This window comes from Sphaerodactylus townsendi, linkage group LG02 (assembly GCF_021028975.2).
Source record: "Sphaerodactylus townsendi isolate TG3544 linkage group LG02, MPM_Stown_v2.3, whole genome shotgun sequence".
Taxonomy (NCBI): Eukaryota; Metazoa; Chordata; class Lepidosauria; order Squamata; family Sphaerodactylidae; genus Sphaerodactylus; species Sphaerodactylus townsendi.
Window position 1 is genome coordinate 179,026,882 of NC_059426.1, and position 20,861 is coordinate 179,047,742.

General features: G+C 50.3%; 2 protein-coding genes across 3 annotated transcripts; one reads left to right on the plus strand and one right to left on the minus strand.

Moving 5' to 3' along the window:
• Positions 1 to 1,065: 1,065 nt before the first annotated feature.
• On the plus strand, positions 1,066 to 1,680 carry RPS29 (ribosomal protein S29). The gene is made up of 3 exons (XM_048486184.1): positions 1,066 to 1,225; positions 1,321 to 1,420; positions 1,517 to 1,680. Exons 1-3 carry the CDS (start codon positions 1,164 to 1,166, stop codon positions 1,523 to 1,525), a joined length of 171 nt encoding a protein of 56 aa, XP_048342141.1. The 5' UTR covers positions 1,066 to 1,163; the 3' UTR covers positions 1,526 to 1,680.
• A 3,657-nt stretch (positions 1,681 to 5,337) lies between these two features.
• LOC125427104 (zinc finger and SCAN domain-containing protein 23-like) lies at positions 5,338 to 20,359 on the minus strand. 2 transcript variants are annotated; one of them, XM_048486175.1, is made up of 5 exons: positions 20,298 to 20,359; positions 17,251 to 18,103; positions 12,845 to 12,959; positions 8,707 to 9,456; positions 5,338 to 5,749 (listed from the first exon to the last, which is right to left on the minus strand). In XM_048486175.1, the coding sequence occupies exons 2-4, from the start codon at positions 18,013 to 18,015 to the stop codon at positions 8,750 to 8,752; spliced, it is 1,587 nt and encodes a 528-aa protein (XP_048342132.1). In that variant the 5' UTR covers positions 18,016 to 18,103; positions 20,298 to 20,359; the 3' UTR covers positions 5,338 to 5,749; positions 8,707 to 8,749. The 2 variants fall into 2 exon arrangements, with proteins under 2 accessions (XP_048342132.1, XP_048342131.1); XM_048486174.1 differs by having other exon boundaries at positions 20,262 to 20,322.
• Positions 20,360 to 20,861: the final 502 nt, after the last annotated feature.

Here is a 20,861-nt window from a genome sequence, read left to right on the forward strand (position 1 = left end):
CGTTTGCTCTGCAGAACAAGAATTTGTTCCCCCGTTTGTCAGCCAGTCATAGTGCGTGAGAACCACAAGGCATGACTTCAGCCTAATTCCTTTGCAGCGACAAGTCTCAGGTTTACTGAGCTCGGTGTGGGCAGCAAATGCACAGAAGTCTGATTCCCTCGCAGCTGCGCACTTCGGACCATCGTTGCCAGGCTCTCTCCCGTCTGATCCCTGCTGGCGGCCGGCGGGAGTGTGTGTGCTGCGTGCGGCAGTGGCGCGCTTCCTCCAGGAGGGAGCAGCAGAGAGGCCAGCATTGCAGCGGGGGGCCGGGACTTGGCTCCCTTGATTCCTGAGCGGCGCCTTCGCCATGCGATGCTCTGGCCTGACTCCTGCTGGCGGCCGGCGGGAGTGCGGGCGGGGAGTGCGGCAGTGGCGCGCTTCCACCAGGAGGGGGCGGCCGAGAGGCGAGGCAGGCAGCCTTGGTTTTCCCACGGGGGGTATGATCCTGGAGCGGTGGGCTGCGCCTGGGGCGGCTGTTGCAATGGGAGCTGTCTATTGCAATGGGGGGCTTCGGCTGCAGGCGCTCAGTGGAGCTCGTCCCGGCACCGGCCTGCCCTGCGGGGGGGTCGCAGCAGCAGCAAAAGGAGAGTCCGTGTCTCGCTGTCTTGCCCAGGCTACGCTGCAGCGGCTATTCACAGGCGCGATCCCACTACTGATCGGCACGGGAGTTTTGACCTGCTCCGTCTCCGACCTGGGCCGGTTCACCCCTCCACAGGCAACCCTGGCGGGCCGGAAACACGAAACCGGCTTCATATTGTCTCCAGCCGAACTTAGTGCGGACACCCGATCGGCATAGCCCGCTGCAGCCCAGAACTCCTGAGCTCACGCGATCCGCCGGCCTCAGCCTCCCCGGCAGCCGGGATTACAGGCGCGCGCCACCGCGCCCGGCTGCCTCCCCTCGCGCCTCCAGCAGCCTTATGCCGCGCGCGGGGCGGGGCGCCGTGACGTCACACCCGCCCGACACGCCCCCGGGCCGGCCCGCCCAGCTAGCTCCACCCCCCCCTTCTCCCGCACGCCGGGACAGCCCCGCACGCACGCACGCACGCACGCACGCCGGCCTCCTTTGCGCCTGCGCGCTGACCACGCTCCCTTTCCCTTCCGCCGCCGCCCGCGCCGCACTCGCCATGGGCCACCAGCAGCTCTACTGGAGCCACCCCAGGAAGTTCGGGCAGGGGTCGCGCTCCTGGTCAGTGGGGGGCCAGGCCGGGGGGGGGGAGGGGAGGGGAGGGGGCGCCCCCACCCTCTGCTGACCGGCTTCTCCCCCCCCCCCCCCCCCCGCAGCCGCGTCTGCTCCAACCGCCACGGCCTGATCCGCAAGTACGGCCTCAACATGTGCCGCCAGTGCTTCCGCCAGTACGCCAAGGACATCGGCTTCCTCAAGGTAGGGAGGGGCGGATGGGAATGAAGAGCTGGAGCTGGGGGGCAGGGAGGGGGGTCTGTGGGGCGGGCGCTCACCATCTCTCCCTCCCCTCTGCAGCTCGACTGACCCACCCACGGAAGAGGACCGCTGACCACGGGGGAGCCGCCCCGCCCCGGAGACCCTGGTGGGGGGGGATGGATGCGCTTAGGGGAGGGGGCCTGGCTTCCCCCCCCCCCCGCACACGCTTTGGTGTACATAAAATAAAGAGGTTGTGAGCGAGGCGCTGGTCTCTGGATTCTTGGGGGGGGGCGGGCAGAGGGCGGTGGGGGTCCCGTGGCAGCAATGCCCAAATGAGGGAGGGTAAGCAGAGGCTTTCTCCCCCTGGACCCTCCTCCCACACTTGGCTGCCTTCGCCCCAGGTAGGGACCCCACTTCTCCAAGGGGCACCTTTTAAAACAACCGGAGAGAGGAGGGAGGTTGCAGCTGGAGCACCCCGGAGGTGCTCTCAGGCACAAGGAAGCCATTCCTTCTCTCCGGAAGGCATTGCAATTTGTGAATGGCTGGGAAATCATTTTGCGACAAAGAAGCGCACATGAAATGTGACCAGTGTACGAGCGCATAGTTAAAAGCAGACAAGGAATCTCTGCAGTGAAATAAATAGATGTGTCTGTGTCACAGATCCCGGTCAGCAGGCAGATACACAGAGTTGATAAGCTTCTTCCGGAAACCAAGGCCCTGTGTCTGTGTGGGGAATTCATCATTTGGAAGAGGCACTTGGGACTTAGATGCAGCCCACACAGATCGACCCCTTTCCCCAATGTATTCTTGCACTCCCTGCAAATATTTGCAGGGAAGATGTTTTGGTACCCAGTTCTCTGTTGCCATCCTCTGATTAAATCAAGGATCTCAGTTTATGCTTTCATGCAGGCAGGCATGGTGGCTTACGACTGGAATTCCACAGTAGGAGGCTAGGCTGCACTAACCTCCTCCGAACTCTCTTGATATGGAGACTCCCAGAGAGTCAAGGGCCACCAGGCCGCCTGGAAAGGGGTGAACCAGCTCAGGCTGGGCACAGAGTAGGCACCAATGAGGGGCCACAGCAGTCTGACTTGGGCCACAAAGTGAGGCTCATCATCTCTGTCTAATGCGTTTACTGTGACTCTGAACACATGTAAAGAATAGTCATAAACACCTAAACATCAGGAAACACTTCTGACAGTCAGGGCTGTTGGACAGTGGAATGCACGACCTCAGAGTAAGCAGAGTGGTGGAGTCTCCTCCTTTGGAGGTTTTTAAAGAGAGGCTGGGTGGCCATCTGCCAGGAGTGTTTTGATTGTGCGTTCCTGCATGGCAGGGGGTTGGACTGGATGGCCCCTTGGGGTCTCTTCCAACTCTGTGATTCTGTAACTAGAAAACCACACACTAAATAATGGCTCCAGATTAGAGTCCACCACTCATGTGAATCAAACCCAGTTCTCCAGATTAGAATCCACCACTCTTAACCACCAAAAATGGATGTTAAGACTGAATGGCAGCTGTCCCCAGGGGCTGGAGCTAACTTGGTTTATTCAGAGGTTTGGTAAGAGAATGCAAAGGAAGGTTAAAGAGTTTTCCTGGGTTTTTCCTTGTGGTAAACTGATTAGCCTAAGTGGCAAATGGTCAAAAGATGTTTGTGTCTAGCACTATCTATTGGACTTTATTTTAAAAAATGATCTGCACTTACCGTGTTTCCCCGAAAATAAGACAGTGTCTTATATTAATTTTTGCTCCCAAAGATGCGCTATGTCTTATTTTCAGGGGATGTCTTATTTTTCTGTGTTCTGTTCGTCGGGCATGCTTCCAAACAAAAACTTTGCTACATCTTACTTTCGGGGGATGCCTTATATTTCGCACTTCAGCAAAACCTCTACTACGTCTTATTTTCTGGGGATGTCTTATATTCGGGGAAACAGGGTATCTTGCAACTAAAGTGAGAAGGAAACCATTACACTTCTACTTCTAAATGAACTCTTTTTCTACTTTAAGAAAAAACAGCTGTTTTATTTTGTGGAAAGGATCCTTTTATACTTCAGAGTCACCCCCATGAACTGACCACTGTGTCCTTTTACCTCAAATAACTCATGTTCTTTGGGTTCAGCTAAGAATTCTAAGGCAAGATCCTTGGGGGGCCGTGAAAATTAGGAGGAAATGCTAAGGAGGCATCATAACAGACGTGCTATTTGAGAGAATTGCAGAGAGGTTCCAATCCAAGGAATCCCAAAAGGGGACCCGTTCTACTCCCCTCTTCAAGCTCTGCTGTCCCCAAGTGCCACTCTCAACTCTGGCTGATGAGATCCCTGGAGATTTGGGGGTGGGGGCTGGGAAGGGTAGAGTTTGGGGAGGGAACATGGCAGGATTTGATGCAAAGTCCATCCTCTGAAGATTCCATTTCCCCCCCCAGAGGAACTAATCTTTATAGTCTGGAGATAAGTTGTAAGTCTGGCCGATGTCGAGGCCTCACCTGGAAGGTGGCAACTCTTCTTCCGCTCCATCTCTAACTTTAGGCATATTTGTCCCTTTTAGGGCCCTTAATTTCATTCCAGCATAAGCTGTAGTGGACTAGAATCCACATCATAAGGTACACAAAAGTGGGCCCACGCTAGGCGGACATGCACATACAAGGTTATTCTTTTCAGTGATCCTGTAAGCCATTCAGACACCTTTTGTGCAGAAACAGCAGGGTCAAAGAGTCAGCAGGAAGCTCAGGGTGATGCATTCACAGAGAAGCCCAGAGAAACTTCTTCTAATGGGAGGTATTTCCCCTCACATAGTCAGACAGCCACATTGTCTCTTGCAACCCATGGAACTGCCCAAACTGCTGCTCCTGCACAGTGGCGAAGTTCCCGGGGGACGGGGACGGGACGCACTGGGCGCACAGATTTGGGTCATGTGTGGAGTGCAAAATCCCCCCTCCCCCGAGCCCCCCCCCCACACTTTAGGAAACGGAGCAGGCTGCAGAACAGGCCTGCCTGTTCTGGTGGGAACTACATTTCCCAAGAGATCCAGGGAAATGTAGTCCCCACGAGAACCGGCCTCCAGCCTGTTCGGTTTCCTAAAGTAAGTGGTGCGTGGGGGGGTGTGCCGTCGGGGGGGCGAAAAAGCCAGAGTGCGCACCGGGCGTTCTCTGGCCCAGCTACGGCTCTGCTCCTGCAAGATGCCCCCTCCCATAAAAACACCCCCAAAACAGCATGAGGGGGAAGCGAATGACAGGTATTCCCCCTCCTGTTCATGGAAATCATAGGTGGGATCTGATCACAATGCTAATTCCACAGCAACTGAAACAAAATGTCTACCTGAGACGCAACCTTTCTTGGCTGACTCATCAGCTGTTGGGAATGATCCGCGGCCACATGATGATTGTTAAAGGTTGATCTGTGGCAAAAGCTCTGACCATTCATACGTTTTCTCTATATGAATTGGTTGGTCATTACGATCTGTCCTGTGACTGAAGTTCTGACTTACCCCAGGCAATTATGTGGTTTTCCCCCTATAGCAGTGGTGGCGGACCTATGGCACGGGTGCCAGAGGTGGCACTCAAGAGCCCTCTCTGTGGGCACGCATGCACAGAGTTCATCATGGTTTTTTTTAATAATCGCCCCACACACATCTCGGCTGACCTGGGCCGCTGGGCACGACGTGTAGGTAACCCTGTTCAGTGCTGTTAAACCCCACTGATTTTCATGGGAAGAACTAAAGCGCAATCCATTACCAGGGAGTAAGCTCGGTTGCTGGCAATGGGGCTTGTTTCTAAACCCTCCTAGGGTCGTGATTCACCCGTTTGAAGCGTTGCACAGTTGCTTCAAAGCACAGCCACCGACTACCACCAAGCTTACTCCCAAGTAATACGCGCCTTGGAGCCAACTGTTTTTTCTAAACTAAAACCTCAGTATTCAGGTTAAATTACTGTGTTGGCCCTTTGCGATAAATAAGTGGGGTTTGGGTTGCAGTTTGGGCACTCGGTCTCGAAAAGGTTCACCATCACGGCCCTATAGTATCTCTAGTGTGAGGTTGGATTGGTACTTTCATTGACACTCCTTCCACACATGGAGCACTTATAGTTTAAGTCCATATGGGATCTCCACTGAGCTTTGAGGCATTTTCCTTCTGTGCTCTTTTTCTTGCTGGATGGAGATTTCACGAGGTGACTCTGTCCTTCTCCAAGTAACTCTTTCCCTCTTCTCCAGGGAGTCGCCCTCTTGTTTTGTAGCCCTCTGTGACCGCACTCATTCTTTCTCAGCTCTTCATGCTTGCTTCGTTTTGCTAACATGCCACCTGTTTTCGTCTCATTCGCACACTCCCATCCACCACCTCCTGAAATGAAGAAAGCAACCTGTTAAGGGTCTTAGGGAGGAATAAAATAATCTTAAATGAGAACAGGACCTCTACCAGATCAGACCAGTAAAGGTCCATCTAGTCCAGCCCACCAGTTCCTCTGAAGGGGACCATAAAGGCCGAGGCCTTCATTAGAATATAAGAAGAGTTCTGCTGTATCAGAGCAGGGCTAGTCCATCTAGTCCAGTGGTGGTGAACCTATGGCACGGGTGCCAGAGGTGGCACTCAGAGCCATCTCTGTGGGCACACGCAAACAGATTTGTCCCCACACACACATACACATCTAGGTTGGCCTGGGCCGCTGGGCTTGATTATTAGCATTAAACCTAAGACCTAGTTTTGGGGAAGCAGAATAGGTAACCCTACAGTGTAGCACTGTTAAACCCCACTGATTTTCATGCAAAGAACTAAAGCGCGATCCTTTACCGGGGAGTAAGCTTGGCTGCTGGCAATGGGGCTTGCTTCTGAGTAAACCCTCCTAGGGTTGTGATTCACCCATTCGAAGAGTTGCACGGTTGCTTCAAAGCAAAGCCACTGACTACCACCAAGCTTACTCCAGAGTAACGCGTACCTCGGAGCCAACCTTTTTTCTAAACTAAAACCTCAGTATTCAGGTTTAAATGCCATGTTGGCACTTTGCGATAAATAAGTGGGTTTTGGGTTGCAACTTGGGCACTCGGTCTCGAGAAGGTTCGCTATCAGTGATCTAGTCCAACATCCTATCTCACACAGTGGCCAACCAGTTACTCCGGAGGGCATAGAGAACTGATGCCTTCCCTTATGTTGCCTCCTGGTGTTCAGGCTCAGAAGCTTATATACATACTGGTATGTATTTTTCTTCTCAGACCCTTCCTCTGGGTCTCCTAGGGGGTGAGTTCGGTGTTTCTGGCCTTTTTCTTCTCCAGGAGAAGTCTCCATAAATTGTGAATGGTCTCTGTTCCTTAGGAGAGGTGTGCGTACCCAGTTCCAGTGCCCAATATGCCTAACAGCTGGCTTATAGCCAAGGGGCGGGTGTGTCTGATCCTGGTGTCTCAAAAAGACAAAAAGGAAAAAGAAGAGGTAGGAACTATTATTGGAGGTCTATCCGTGGTTAACCTGGTTCTTAGTTAGGAGACGAATAGGTCTGGCAGAATTGAGGGACTGGAGCACCTTTCTTATGAAGAGAGGCTGCAGCGTTTGGGGCTCTTTAGTTTGGAGAGGAGACGTCTGAGGGGGGATATGATTGAAGTCTATAAAATTATGCCTGGGGTAGAAAATGTTGACAGAGAAATTTTTCTCTCTTTCTCACAATACTAGAACCAGGGGGGCATTCGTTGAAAATGCTGGGGGGAAGAATTAGGACTAATAAAAGGAAACACTTCTTCACGCAACGTGTGATTGGTGTTTGGAATCTGCTGCCACAGGAGGTGGTGATGGCCACTCACCTGGATAGCTTTAAAAGGGGCTTGGACAGATTGATGGAGGAGAAGTCGATTTATGGCTACCAATCTTGATCCTCTTTGATCTCAGATTGCAAATGCCTTAGCAGACCAGGTGCTCAGGAGCAGCAGCAACAGCAGAAGGCCATTGCTTTCACCTCCTGCCGGTGAGCTCCCAATGGCAACTGGTGGGCCACTGTGAGTAGCAGAGAGCTGGACTAGATGGACTCTGGTCTGATCCAGCTGGCTTGTTCTTATGTTCTTAATTGTAACTCCAGGGATTGGTTCTCAGGGATTTTATTCTCAGGGATGCCTGGGAAAAAAAAGACTTTTGGTAACCACTCTCAGCCTAAGACAAGCAGAAAGAGGAGCCACCATATATAATATTCTGTTTTTATTGTTTTGGGGCTTTGACGCTTACTCCTTCTTAGGTTTAACCGTACATTTTATTAAAGTTTTTAAGAATACACAACTAAAATATTAAAGAGAGGTAGGTCAATGTACACAAATATTATCCTTGTGTGTTATTATATTATCCTTTGAACCCACCAAGACAAAATCCCAAGGGGAGGTCTCTGGATTTATTGAATCATAAACAGGAATCTACTGGCACTTTGAAGACTAACAGGATTCTAATGCACTTTTCTGGACCAGGGCCCACTTCGTCAGATGCAATTCTCTTGTTTTGCCTAGAAAAGGGTTTTGAACAGGACAGATAACAAAGTCTTCCTCTGGAGCCTATTTTATATGCCTCATGATGATGATGAAGAAGAAGCAGAAGCAGCAGCAGGAGGAGGAGTAGTTTGGATTTATATCCCCCCTTTCTCTCCTGTAAGCCCCTTTCAAAGGGGCTTACAATCTCCTTGCCCTTCCCACTCACAACAAACACCCTGTAAGGTAGGTGGGGCTGAGAGAGCTCCGAGAAGCTGTGACTAGCCCAAAGTCACCCAGCTGGCGTGTGTGGGAGTGCCCAGGCTAATCTGAATTCCCCAGATAAGCCTCCACAGCTCAGGCGGCAGAGCTGGGAATCAAACCCAGTTCCTCCAGATTAGATACACGAGCTCTTAACCTCCTACGCCACTGCTGCTGCTGTTGTTGTTAAAAAGTCTTCCTCCATCCACAACTACGGTTATATGCCACGTGGTTTTGCTTGTGGTCTATGACTTCCTACACTCACCAAAACAGACTGCCTTTCTCTTGGAAAAAGCCTTCCTATCCAAACCCATGGCTGGAAGTGTTTGGGAGTCTAATGCCTAATGCAGCTTGGACATATTTTTGAAAACCCTCCCCTTCCCTCCCAGTGCCAGCTATATAAAGCCACTCCTTGTTAGTAAATGAGCACATAAATAGGGCTTCCAACCTCTAGGATCCACACAACTGGATATATCTTTCTAAGGCTCCATCCCCAATTCTACAGATCACAATATCCAGAACAGGAAGCAGCAGTACAGACAGACTGCTAGGATTCCCCCCCTTTTTTTTTTGGAAACATGTCTTTGCACAATCCATTCCTTTAACCTGATTTCTGTAGCATGTGCATTTTGGCACATGTGGAAAGCTGTCAGCTCAAGCCGAAAATTTCCCCGCTTTTCCCATCCCCGGTGTGGATTTTATGATGTTTGTTCAGGTTTGCTCTCTGAATAAAGCTCTTGCCACAGTCTGAGCATTCGTATGGCTTTTCCCCCGTGTGAATTCTCTGATGCCGACTTAGATTGGAATTGCTGCTGAATCTCCTCCCGCAAACTGGGCACGCGTGAGGTTTCTCTCCGGTGTGGATCCTCTGGTGACGGTAAAGCACCGAACTGGAGCGGAACATTTTCCCACAGTCTGAGCATTCGTACGGCTTCTCTCCAGTGTGAGTTCTCTGGTGAATGATGAGCTTTGAGCTGGAGAGAAAGCATTTCCCACAGGCCAAGCATTTGTGGGCTTTGCTTCTGGCGTGGTGGCTCTTAAGGGCGCCGGAATTCTGACTGAAACTTTTCTCATAACCCTTGCCAGCTTTTTGTTTTTTACCAGCAGGGTCGATTCCTGGCTGGACTGTGGTTATAATGAGAGTTTTGTAATCTTCCCCATAAGGATCAGTTTCGTCTGTGACGTGGCATGACTGGGGGCCTTTGGGTCTCTCTTGATCCGCTGAGGTATTTTCTGTCTCACAGCAATGCGGCACAATTTCTTCTGCTTTCCACTGTGACACCGGACATGGTCCCACTCGCTCTGAGTCTTCTGGCGCATAATGCTCGCTCTCGTGTATTGTCATCCACCCTTCACCTGCCGAAGAAACAAGAAAACCCCAAACAAGAGAGAAGTGGAATTAGGCAGCAGGGAGCTAAAGAGCATGATAAGGACAGGGGCAAACACCTCCCCTTCCAAGACCTTGCTCAGCGGGGAAAACTCCATTACCAAACATCAGAGATGTGACAGATGCCCAAGTCCCACATTGCTTCCCGGAAGACCTGATTTGGAGCCAGGCAGAGCAGAGGATGCATGTTCTGCATCTCATGTTTTGTCGAAGGCTTTCACGGCCGGAATCACTGTGGTTTCCGGGCTGTATGGCCATGTTCTAGCAGCATTCTCTCCTGACGTTTCAGCTCCACACAAACACAGGATGACTATAGACCAGGGGTCCCCAAACTACGGCCCGCGGGCCATATCAGGCCCCCGGAAGACATTCATCCGGCCCGCTGGGCGGAAGCGCATATCCCCCTTCTCTCTCTCCTTTTCCTTCCTTTCCCACCGCTGGAGCGCAAGGCCACAGAGTCCCCCACTCCGAGGTATCCATTTCCTTCAGGAGAGCTAACCTCCGCAGCTGTAATTCTGGGGGGGGGGACCTTCAGGGGCCCCTGGAGCTTGGCACCCCGACCCCCAGGTTTACAAACACAGCCTCAAACGCGGGCGACTCGCTGCTCATTCCAAGCGGCCGGAGGGGACTGTACCAATGCAGCAAGGGGGGGGAGAGAAAGGCGGCTGAGCTGGGAGCTGGAGACCCTTTGCTGGGAAAGAGCCTCGGATCCTGCGGCTGTTATGCTGCAATCCTGCTCTGAGTTTCTCCGGTCCGAGCCCATTGGAATGAAAGGGTTCACCCACCATAATTCTCTTTAGGATTGCGCTGTGCACCACGTTGGGCTACTGAGACCGTCATAACTCTGTTTGGGATTGCACTTCAAAATAAAATATGTGCAGTGTGCATGGGAATTTGTTCATAGTTTTTTTGAGTCCGGCCCTCTAACAGTCTGAGGGACAGTGAACTGGCCCCCTGTTTAAAAAGTTTGGGGACCCCTGCTATAGACAGTAATACAATCAAAGGGAACAAAGGCCAGGCTACTTCTATGATGCCCTCACCTATTGACCTTGCTATCTTCATTGTTACTCACATGCTAATGGGTGGATCCCACTCAACACATGTAAATCTAACTTGCTAATTGCTCCCTTTACCTGTTAACAGACAATGGTTCTTTCCCCTCCATGGAATCTCCAGCAGGTATATATACTCCACTTGCCTTCCTACTATCAGATCCTCTGAAGATGCCAGCCACAGATACAGGCGAAACATTCGGAGAGAATGCTGCTAGAACACGGCCATACAGCCTGGAAACCACACAGTACTCATGTTTATTTATTTATTTTATTGATTGATTGATTAGGTTTATATACCGCCCTCCCCCGGAGGGCTCAGGGCGGTGAACAACATGTAAAATAGAGCACATATATCAGATTAAAATCCGTTACAGGCTCTAATAAATATATATAAACCCTACCCCATTGAAATGCAGCATTATTAATTAATACTATCAATTCCCTTAAAAACCCAAAGGGAAGGGGCAGCAGGATCCACTATTTCACCACATAGAAAATATGATTTATTAAAAGTATTTTCCTCCCACTTTTCCAAATCTCATGGTTGCTCAAAAGGGGCTTGTGATAAATTACAACTCCAAATGTGCAGCGCTGTTAAAAGGAACCAATAAGAAAGCTAAGCCTCCTGGGAAAGGGGTGCTGGTGGAGAGGAACTTGCCTTGAGGGGAACTTGGCCCAGAGAGTCCATCCTTCTCCAGAAACGCTCACGGGTAAGAGGTCTGGAGTGAAGGGAAGGATAACTTGATGGGAACAGCTCCCTTTGCCTGTTCTCTCCATCCGTCTCGGCCTCCCTGTGCTTTTCCCTGATTACAGCTGGTGGCTCCTCCATATTCTATTGCCCGCTAGGCTTGCTGGTTAGCCACTCTCCCAAGACAGGCTAGATTGCTGGGCTGAGCAGCCTGGCCCACTCCTCAGCACTGGGCCAGGTCAGCCTTTCCCCCTGGGAGTCTACAGAGAAGCCTTTCCTTGCCTCAGCCAGGCAGTTCCAACCCCCCTGCACACCTCTGTCCCTATTTGCCAGCGTGGCTTTGCCAATGCAGGGCTTCTGAGCCCTCACTGAGAGCGCCCTTTCTGGACACAGCATCCCACAGGAATGCGTCTCACGGGGATCTTGGAGGTGCAGAAGGGAAAAGGGAGTGGGACGGTCCATGATCCTGCAACACTCAGGGGTATGTGCATCTTCCTACAACTGGCCGACCACATGCATGCAGAGGTGGGATCCAGCAGGTTCTCACAGGTTCCCGAGAGTAGGTTGCTAATTATTTGTGTGTGCCGAGAGGGGGTTACTAATGGGTGATTTTGCCACATGATTTTTGCCTTAGTTACGCCCCTCCTCTCAGCAGAAGCGCGCAGAACTTGAAGCAGTCTAGCAGGAGGTGCACCGGCGTGCGTGGCAGCCTGCGCCTGCGTGCATTCGTTTCCCGCCCAAGGACCGGCGCAGCGGCTGCGTCCTTGCCACAGCCCTGCCCAGGAATGCCACGCCCCCGGAATGCCCGGCCACGCCCCCGTTGTGCCCCACCCAGCCCCACTGGCGCTACGCCACAGTTTGAATCCCACCACCATGGGAACCTGTTACTAAAATTTTTGGATCCCACCACTGCATGCATGGTGAGAGAAACACTTTCTAGGATCATTCCAGATGAATCACTGAGTTAATCTCAGAATTATGCATGGGGGGGCATGGGGGGGCATCCATTGAAAATGCTGGGGGGAAGAATTAGGACTAATAAAAGGAAACACTTCTTCACGCAACGTGTGATTGGTGTTTGGAATATGCTGCCACAGGAGGTGGTGATGGCCACTAACCTGGATAGCTTTAAAAGGGGCTTGGACAGATTTATGGAGGAGAAGTCGATTTATGGCTATCTTGATCCTCTTTGATCTGAGATTGCAAAAACAGTCCAGGTGCTCGGGAGCCGCAGCAGCAGAAGGCCATTGCTTTCACCTCCTGCATGTGAGCTCCCAAAGGCACCTGGTGGGCCACTGCGATTAGCAGAGAGCCGGACTAGATGGACTCTGGTCTGATCCAGCTGGCTTGTTCTTATGTTCTTAATCTATAACAGTGACATTAAACTGGAGTTCAGGGACACCTGAAAGACTACCAACATGTGTTCCAACATAAATGTACTCTCCTCAGAGTAGATGAAGCCCATCTCCCACTGCTGTTAGATAGCGGACTAATGGGTCTTTTTCTGCCACCTCATCCATTTTTCATATAAACCAATGAAAAAAACATGACTTTTTTTGGAAGCACCGCCCCACGGTCTCCATCCCGAGATTCAGCGGAGAGGATCATACATACCCAGCAGGCTGGCCTCCCCATCAGCTTCCTCCTTGGTCCCCGGGTGCGGCTGCTCAAAGTGCGACGGAGGAAGCACCCCCTCACAGAAGTGCTCCACAGTCTGCTCCAGCGGCACCTACATGGACAGAGAGACACTTTCAGGGCAAGAGGGCTGTGGACAAGACTGTTTGTTTAAAAATTCTATAATCCTAATCCTATTGCATTGTTTACTGGCAGTCCCAAACTGTGGCTTTAATTCTGCGGGCTTTTTTAATGCATCGTATGTACCATATTTTACATATTTTATCTGCATTGTAAGTTTGTTTGAGCACAGTAAGGAAGAAAGGCGGCTAATAAATGATTTCAATAACTGAATTACACAGAATTATCCAGAGAAAGGGGAACTTGGAATGGCAGGGGGGAAACTCGGCACCACTTTTCTTCTGGAACAGTCGGCAAAAGAGTCTGAAAAGCAAAGGCCGATTCTGGACAGACTTACTGGGGGTCTCCTTGGATGGTTGGACAGCCCTGCATTCAAAATACACTGTGGAATGGACCGTCCTACATAGTCACAGCACTGTGGAACTGATTGGGCCACGCTGCAAGGGCAGCTAGAACCAAAAGGTGGCCTGGAGGGTGGTCTTTTGTGTCAGGGCCCCCTTCTGACTGTGGACTCTGGTCCGGTAGTTGGAAGGACAGCCAAAAGATGGGGCTGTTCTCCTGGCCAGGATGCTGGCCAATGCCAGCGTGGTGTAGTGGTTAAGAGTACTGGACTCTTATCTGGTGAACCAGATTTGTTTCCCCACTCCTCCACATGTAGCCTGCTGGGTGACCTTGAGCCAGTCACAGTTCTCTCCAGACTCTCTCAGCCAGTGGTGGGATCCAAAAATTTTAGTAACAGGTTCCCACGGTGGTGGGATTCAAACAGTGACGTAGCGCCAATGGGGCTAAACGGGGCATGACGGGGGCGTGGCCAGGCATTCGGGGGCGGGGCATTAATAATTTCTCTGTTACTGTAAAAAACTCTTACTGTAAAAAAAAGTTCCTAATTTCCAGCTGGTCTCTTTCTGTCCATAATTTAAACTCATTGTAGCAAGTCCTATCGTCTACTGCCAACAGAAACGACTTCTCCTCTAATTGACTGCCTGTCAAATACTTAATACTTTCAAACACTTAATTTTGTTTCTAGAAATCAAAAGAAGGATTCCTTCCTTAAACAAGGAACTTTACCCTATTTCTAAAACATGTTTTTAAAACAGCCCAACAGGGAAAATTATCCCGTTTTCTACCTTTGCTAACCAGCCACATAGGAAACAACAGGACTTTATGGTTTTTGGACCTAATGGAATTTCTAACGGAAAAGCAGACCCAGTTAGTAATCCCCTCTCGGCACACACAAATAATGAGTAACCCACTCTCGGGAACGGGTGAGAACCTGCTGGATCCCACCTCTGCTCTCAGTCTAACCTATTTCACAAGGTGTTGTGGAGAGAGAAAGGGAAGGAGTTTGTAAGCTGCCATGAGTCTCCTTACAGGACAGAAAGGCAGAGTACAAATCCAAACTCTTCTTTTTCTTCTTCCCTTCCTCCTGTTGATGGCAGGGTGGGATGCTCCATATATACCCTGCCTGCATCTGAAGGTCACTTGGAAACCTGACCACATGCAGAGGCCTGGCCAGGTCAGTAGCCAAGGCTTCGTTTCAAACTCTGAGTAACGCAACGAGCAGCCAATGCGTTTTCTCCATTGGATTGTCTCAAAGTAGACATTTTAATTTTGGGGAAACAACCTTACACCACAAACCCAGACAGCCAATGTCGTCAGTTTCACACACCCGAGCCCAAGAAGATGTATCACGTGCTGAAGGCCTCTGGGAGGCCTTGTTCACAGTTGCTTGTATTTTAAGGTGACCAGATGGTCACCTTTGTGAACCGGGATGGGGGGTAGGCGGCCGCCAGCCTGCGCGCACATGCGCGCACAGCCGCAGGAGCACACTGCCTTCTGGGGCATTGCCATTTCCCGCCGTGTCACAGGGCAGGAAACGGCAGCGCCCCAGAAGGCCGTGCAGCTGCGCGCACGGGAGGCTGCCGCACTGCCTTGAGCCCCAGAAGGCAGTGCGGCCGCCTTCCAAAAAGCGGGACAATTGAAATAGCCCGTGGGACAAATTGTTTGAAGGCGGGACTGTCCCGCCAAAAGCAGGATGTCTGGTCAGCCTATTGTATTTTACTTCAAGCTCCAGGCTGGGTGCTTTTTTCATTTCCAGGCCCAGTTGTAGGAGCCTCATAGCCTGGGACTGGGATTTTAAAGCTCTGTTCCACACTGGGCATAGATATCTGAAGGACCATCGTCTCCCATATAAGTACCTGCCCACACATTGGATTAATCTTCGCAGGTGCTGTGTTTTGCCCCCGCCCTTTCAGGTGTGTGGATGTGAAGCGCAGGGCCTTCCTAGAAGAGGCCCCTGAGCAAATGAAGCACACCTCCCTTCACCGGGTGACGTCCCTATCCTCTCGTACCAGTGTGAAACTTCTTTTTTGAAAAAATTCTAGCACACTTTTGATTAAGAAGAAGAAGAGTTTGGATTTATATCCCCCCTTTCTCTCCTAGGAGACTCAAAGGGGCTGACAATCTCCTTGCCCTTTCCCCCCCACAACAAACACCATGTGAGGTAGGTGGGGCTGAGAGAGCTCCGAGAAGCTGTGACTAGCCCAAGGTCACCCAGCTGGCGTGTGTGGGAGTGCACAGGCTAACCTGAATTCCCCAGATAAGCCTCCACAGCTCAGGCGGCAGAGCGGGGAATCAAACCCGGTTCCTCCAGATTAGAGACACGAGCTCTTAACCTCCTACGCCACTGCTGCTCCTTAGCGGTATAGTCCATCTGCGATTGTTTTTCTACACAACACCTACATTTTATGATAGTTTTTTCACACATTCACTACTGTGGCTGCTTCTCAAAATTGGTTAAATGTTGGTTTCAGATTAACTTTGGGTGTTTTAGTTGTTTTGTGTATTGTGGTTTCATGACACTGAGAAGCTGTGTTTATTTTCAGTAAAGAAATGCATTTTCTGAAATGGACCAACATCTTGATCCTTGTTGTCCTGCTGCAGGACACCAGCAGCACGGGGAAACGCTTCCACGCGAAGCTGCCCGTCTTCTGGCGGAACCTGGAGTCCTCCAGATGACATCGGTTGCCCTGGAGAAAACGGCCACTTTGGAGCATTGACTATGGTATTATAGCAAACTCTATGGTATTGTAGCAAAGGAGCAGCAGTGGCGTAGTGGCTAAGAGCAGTGGCTAAGAGCAGGTGCACTCTGATCTGGAGGAACCGGGTTTGATTCCCAGCTCTGCCGCTTGAGTTGTGGAGGCTTATCTGAGGAATTCAGATTAGCCTGTACACTCCCACACACGCCAGCTGGGTGACCTTGGGCTAGTCACAGCTTCTCGGAGCTCTCTTAGCCCCACCCAACTCACAGGGTGTTTGTTGTGAGTGGGGAAGGGCAAGGAGATTGTCAGCCCCTTTGAGTCTCCTGCAGGAGAGAAAGGGGGGATATAAATCCAAACTCTTCTTCTTCTCCAAACAAGATTGGAACTAGCGTGCCAAGTATGATATGACAGGAATGAACAGACCAAATTGGCACACTGACTTGGACTTATGTGTATATGACAATTGTAATAAATCATTCCAACAACATTTGTGCAAAGTTATTTTTTCAATTATTTTTCATATAAATATTAACACAAGTATACCAATACTAACCCTATTCTAATATCCTATTGATGAAAGTAATAAAGTGCAATACATTTATATAAAGTGCCAGTGTCAATAAAACAAATCAATGTACAATTTTCATCATTTCATTTGTAAAGTGTGTATTCAAAAGTCCATATGAGACTTCAAATTGATGAATTCCAAGAAATATTTCCATTTCCATTTTTTTTATTTGGTTCCCAAATGGAACTCCACAGATTCTCATCACGTATATTGTCAAGCAAATATTCAAATGTCCATATGAGACTGCACAATGTTCAATTCCAAGGGAAATTTTATGTTTCCATTTTATGTGATTCCCAAATGGAACTTCACAACAGAGCTAGTACATCCTGTGTCTTGAGTCCATACATGGATGGTACATTGAAACTGAGAATCCTATATAGAATTGCACCACGCGCCTGAATGCGTTTTCGAAGGTATCTTCCTCAGTATACCGATTCTCGATAGCTTGATTTCATCCTGGGGTTAACATTTTTATACAGTGACATCCTTCCCCTAGAGATCAGTGTGCCAATTTGGTCTGTTCATTCCTGTCATATCACTCTATGGTATTATACCCTACTGAGGATACACCTTGCCTCAAACCCCTCCCTCCATAGGCTTCCTGCAAAAAATCTCCAGGAAATTCACAACTCAGAGTTGGCAACCCTACGTGCCTGGCTTTTGTCTCCCTCCGCGTCCCGCTGCCCCAGAAGGAAACCCTCCGCCAGGGCCACGGCCTGGGAGCACGTCTCTGGGCTACGTTCCCGCACCCAGTTCTGGATCTCGGCGGGTAGAACCGTGAGAAACTGCTCCAGAATCAACAGTTCCAGGATCTGCTCCTTCGTGTGCCTCTCCACTTTCAGCCACTGGCAGCAAAGCGCCTGCAGTCGGCTGTAGACGGCTCTGGGTCCCTCGGCCTCCCCGTAGCAGAAGTGCCGGAAGTGCTGGCGGTGTCTCTCCCTGCTGATGGCGTCCCCGTGCAAAATGGCCGCCTTCACCTTGCCGTAATCCTCTCTGTCTCTGAGCTCCAGCTTGTGAAAGGCCGTTTCCGCTTCTCCGCTGAGAGCTGGCAGGAGGCGAGCCGCCCATTCCTCCCTGGGCCACCGGCAGGCTTCAGCGACTTGCTCGAAGGAGGCCAGGAAGGCCTTGGCATCGCCCCACGGTGCGGGCTCCTCTGGCCACTGTGGGAAGGCCAGCCTCGAGGGAAGGGGCTCCGCTGTCTTCAGGAACTCCTGCCACTGGGCTTCCCAATGGTGGGCTGTGCCTTCTTCTGGCTCCTCTTTCACCTGCACTTTTCCGAGGGACCTCATGGTATTTGCTCCTGTGGGATTTCCATCTTCCTCCAAGGACGCCCTTGTTTTGCATCCTGCCACTTGGATATCTCCTGTCCTGCCTGTGTCCTCTTCCTGCGCACAGGGGTCTCGCTCCTCTGTTTTCATCTTTGGACGCTCTCACAAGGATGGCGGCGCACTGGAGAAATTGCTAGATGAGCTGGCGATGATCTGCAAAGCCCTGCTGAGTTTCTGCCTGGAAAAGAAGAAGAGTTTGGATTTATATCCCCCCTTTCTCTCCTGCAGGAGACTCAAAGGGGCTGACAATCTCCTTGCCCTTCCCCCCTCACAACAAACCCCCTGTGAGGTGGGTGGGGCTGAGAGAGCTCCGAAAAGCTGTGACTAGCCCAAGGTCACCCAGCTGGCGTGTGTGGGAGTGCACAAGCTAATCTGAATTCCCTAGATAAGCCTCCACAGCTCAGGCGGCAGAGCTGGGAATCAAACCCGGTTCCTCCAGATTAGATACTAGAGCTCTTAACCTCCTACGCCACTGCTGCTCCTTAAAACTGGTGTGTAAAGAAAAATAATCTTGCGGGTTCAGATGAGTCAAGCTGCATAGCTCTGAGGAATGATCAAGAGAGCTCTGTTTACTCTAAGAGGGTAAAATCCCACAAAGATTATAGCCTTAAACTTTGGCCATGCAAACCAATAGTTTGGGTGTGTGTGTGTGTGTCTCAGTCTTGTACAGCCCCAGGCAGCACTGGAATTAAAATAATTTAACAACCGGTTCCGGTGGTGGGATTCAAATAATTTAACACCTGGTTGTTTACAAGCACCATTTCAACAACAGGTTCTGCCGAAGTGGTGCGAACCGGCTGAATCCCACCACTGACCCCAGGACAATTGTAGCAGAAATCCAATGGTTAGCCACGTCCCATTAAATAGAGGGTGAGAGTCTTGCTGTCCTCATCTTCACTCTGCTTTGGACACACCTGGAGCTGAGTGGGAAATGTCCTTCTGAGCCCCGACACTCCTTAGTCAAGAAGCTGCTGAAGTAGGTAAAGAGTGGGAACCCTTCCTCTCTACACCTACAGGAAGATGCCCACTGAGGGTGCCGGTCCGTCCAACCCAGTATTGGCTGCTTCTCCAAGGTCTGCAAGAGAGAAAGGCTGTTCCCTGCCCTGCGGAGCTGGAGAAGAAGGTCTGGACGCGGGACCCGGTGCCTGCAAAGCAGATGCCCTTCCATTGAGCTATAAATGTCCATTACACAAACACTGGCCCATCTAGGCTAGGAATACCTGCTGGGTACACAGGAGCCTTTCCCAGCCCGACCACTTCCAGTTGGAAATGGTAAGAATCACTCTGCGTCCCAGAGGAGCCTCCCATACCAGTCTCTCTCTCTCTCTCTTTCTCTCTCTCTCACACACACTCTCTCTCTCTCTCTCTCTCTCTCTCACACACACACACACACACACACGGCATAAGAACATAAGAACAAGCCAGCTGGATCAGACCAGAGTCCATCTAGTCCAGCTCTCTGCTACTCGCAGTGGCCCACCAGGTGCCTTTGGGAGCTCACCTGCAGGAGGTGAAAGCAATGGCCTTCTGCTGCTGCTGCTGCCCCTGAGCACCTGGACTGTTAAGGCCTTTGCAACCTCAGAACAAGGAGGATCAAGATTGGTAGCCATAGATTGACTTCTCCTCCATAAATCTGTCCAAGCCCCTTTTAAAGCTATCCCGGTTAGTGGCCATCACCACCTCCTGTGGCAGCATATTCCAAACACCAATCACACGTTGCGTGAAGAAGTGTTTCCTTTTATTAGTCCTCATTCTTCCCCCCAGCATTTTCAATGAATGCCCCCTGGTTCTAGTATTGTGAGAAAGAGAGAGAAATTTATCTCTGTCAACATTTTCTACCCCGTGCATAATTGTATAGCCTTCAATCCTATCCCCCCTCAGACGCCTCCTCTCCAAACTAAAGAGTCCCAAACGCTGCAGCCTCTCCTCATAAGGAAGATGCTCCAATCCTTCAATCATCCTCGTTGCCCTTCTCTGCACTTTTTCTATCTCAATATCCTCCTTGAGATGCGGCATGCATTGTTCTCTTCCTTCCTCTTCTCTTTCTATGGCTGTAAAGAAAATTAAAAGCAAATCCCTTCCTGGACGGCAGTGAGAAAACAGACTCTTGTGTGTATGTGCGTTGGGGTGGGGGTACCTCTGGGGCCAGCTTCCTCCTGGATTCCTCCGCCCCTCCATCCCTAGAAGATGCTGCAGCCCTGACCTTATTATGCCTCTAAATGGAGAATAGGTTTCCTTTCTGCTGATGGGGGAACACCCTGCCCCCAAAGTGGAGGGCTCTCTTTTGCTGTGTGCCACCCCCACCCCCCATGTACCTCTCCCCATCCCCAGCTCACCGCTCTGTGCATCCCCCCAAAGCCCAGATGCTTCACCTCCTGATGCAGTGGCAAATTCAGGACTCCGCACAGCCCACCCACCCCTCTGTCATTGTTCGGCCACTCTAGCACACAGCCCTCTGTGGTTTAACCCTTTTATATACCATAGACCACACACATAAAACCCCCCCCCCAGCTTTAAAAACTTTACTTGAAATGTTTAATTTGTTTTTGTACAATATTTTTATTAATTTTCCTCAAATATAATCAATATAAATCATATACATAAAACGATTCATGAAGATCAGATGGATTTTGTACCTAAAAGATATCTATGAAAGATGTTTGATTTGTAATTGATGCAATGGAATTTGCTAAAATCAAGAACAGCATTCTTTTTATTTGTCACAGAGAGAGCATGTGATAATATCTCATGGATTTTTAATGTTAAAAACACCCAAATATTTAAAATGTGATCTGTTTCTTTAATTGGATACAGAAAATATATTCTTAAGCACAAGACGAGAATATTAATGAATGGCACTCTTAACAGAGGAATTACAAAGTGACAAAGGAACACCAGAAGGCTGTCTATTATCTCTGTTACTATTTATACTAATC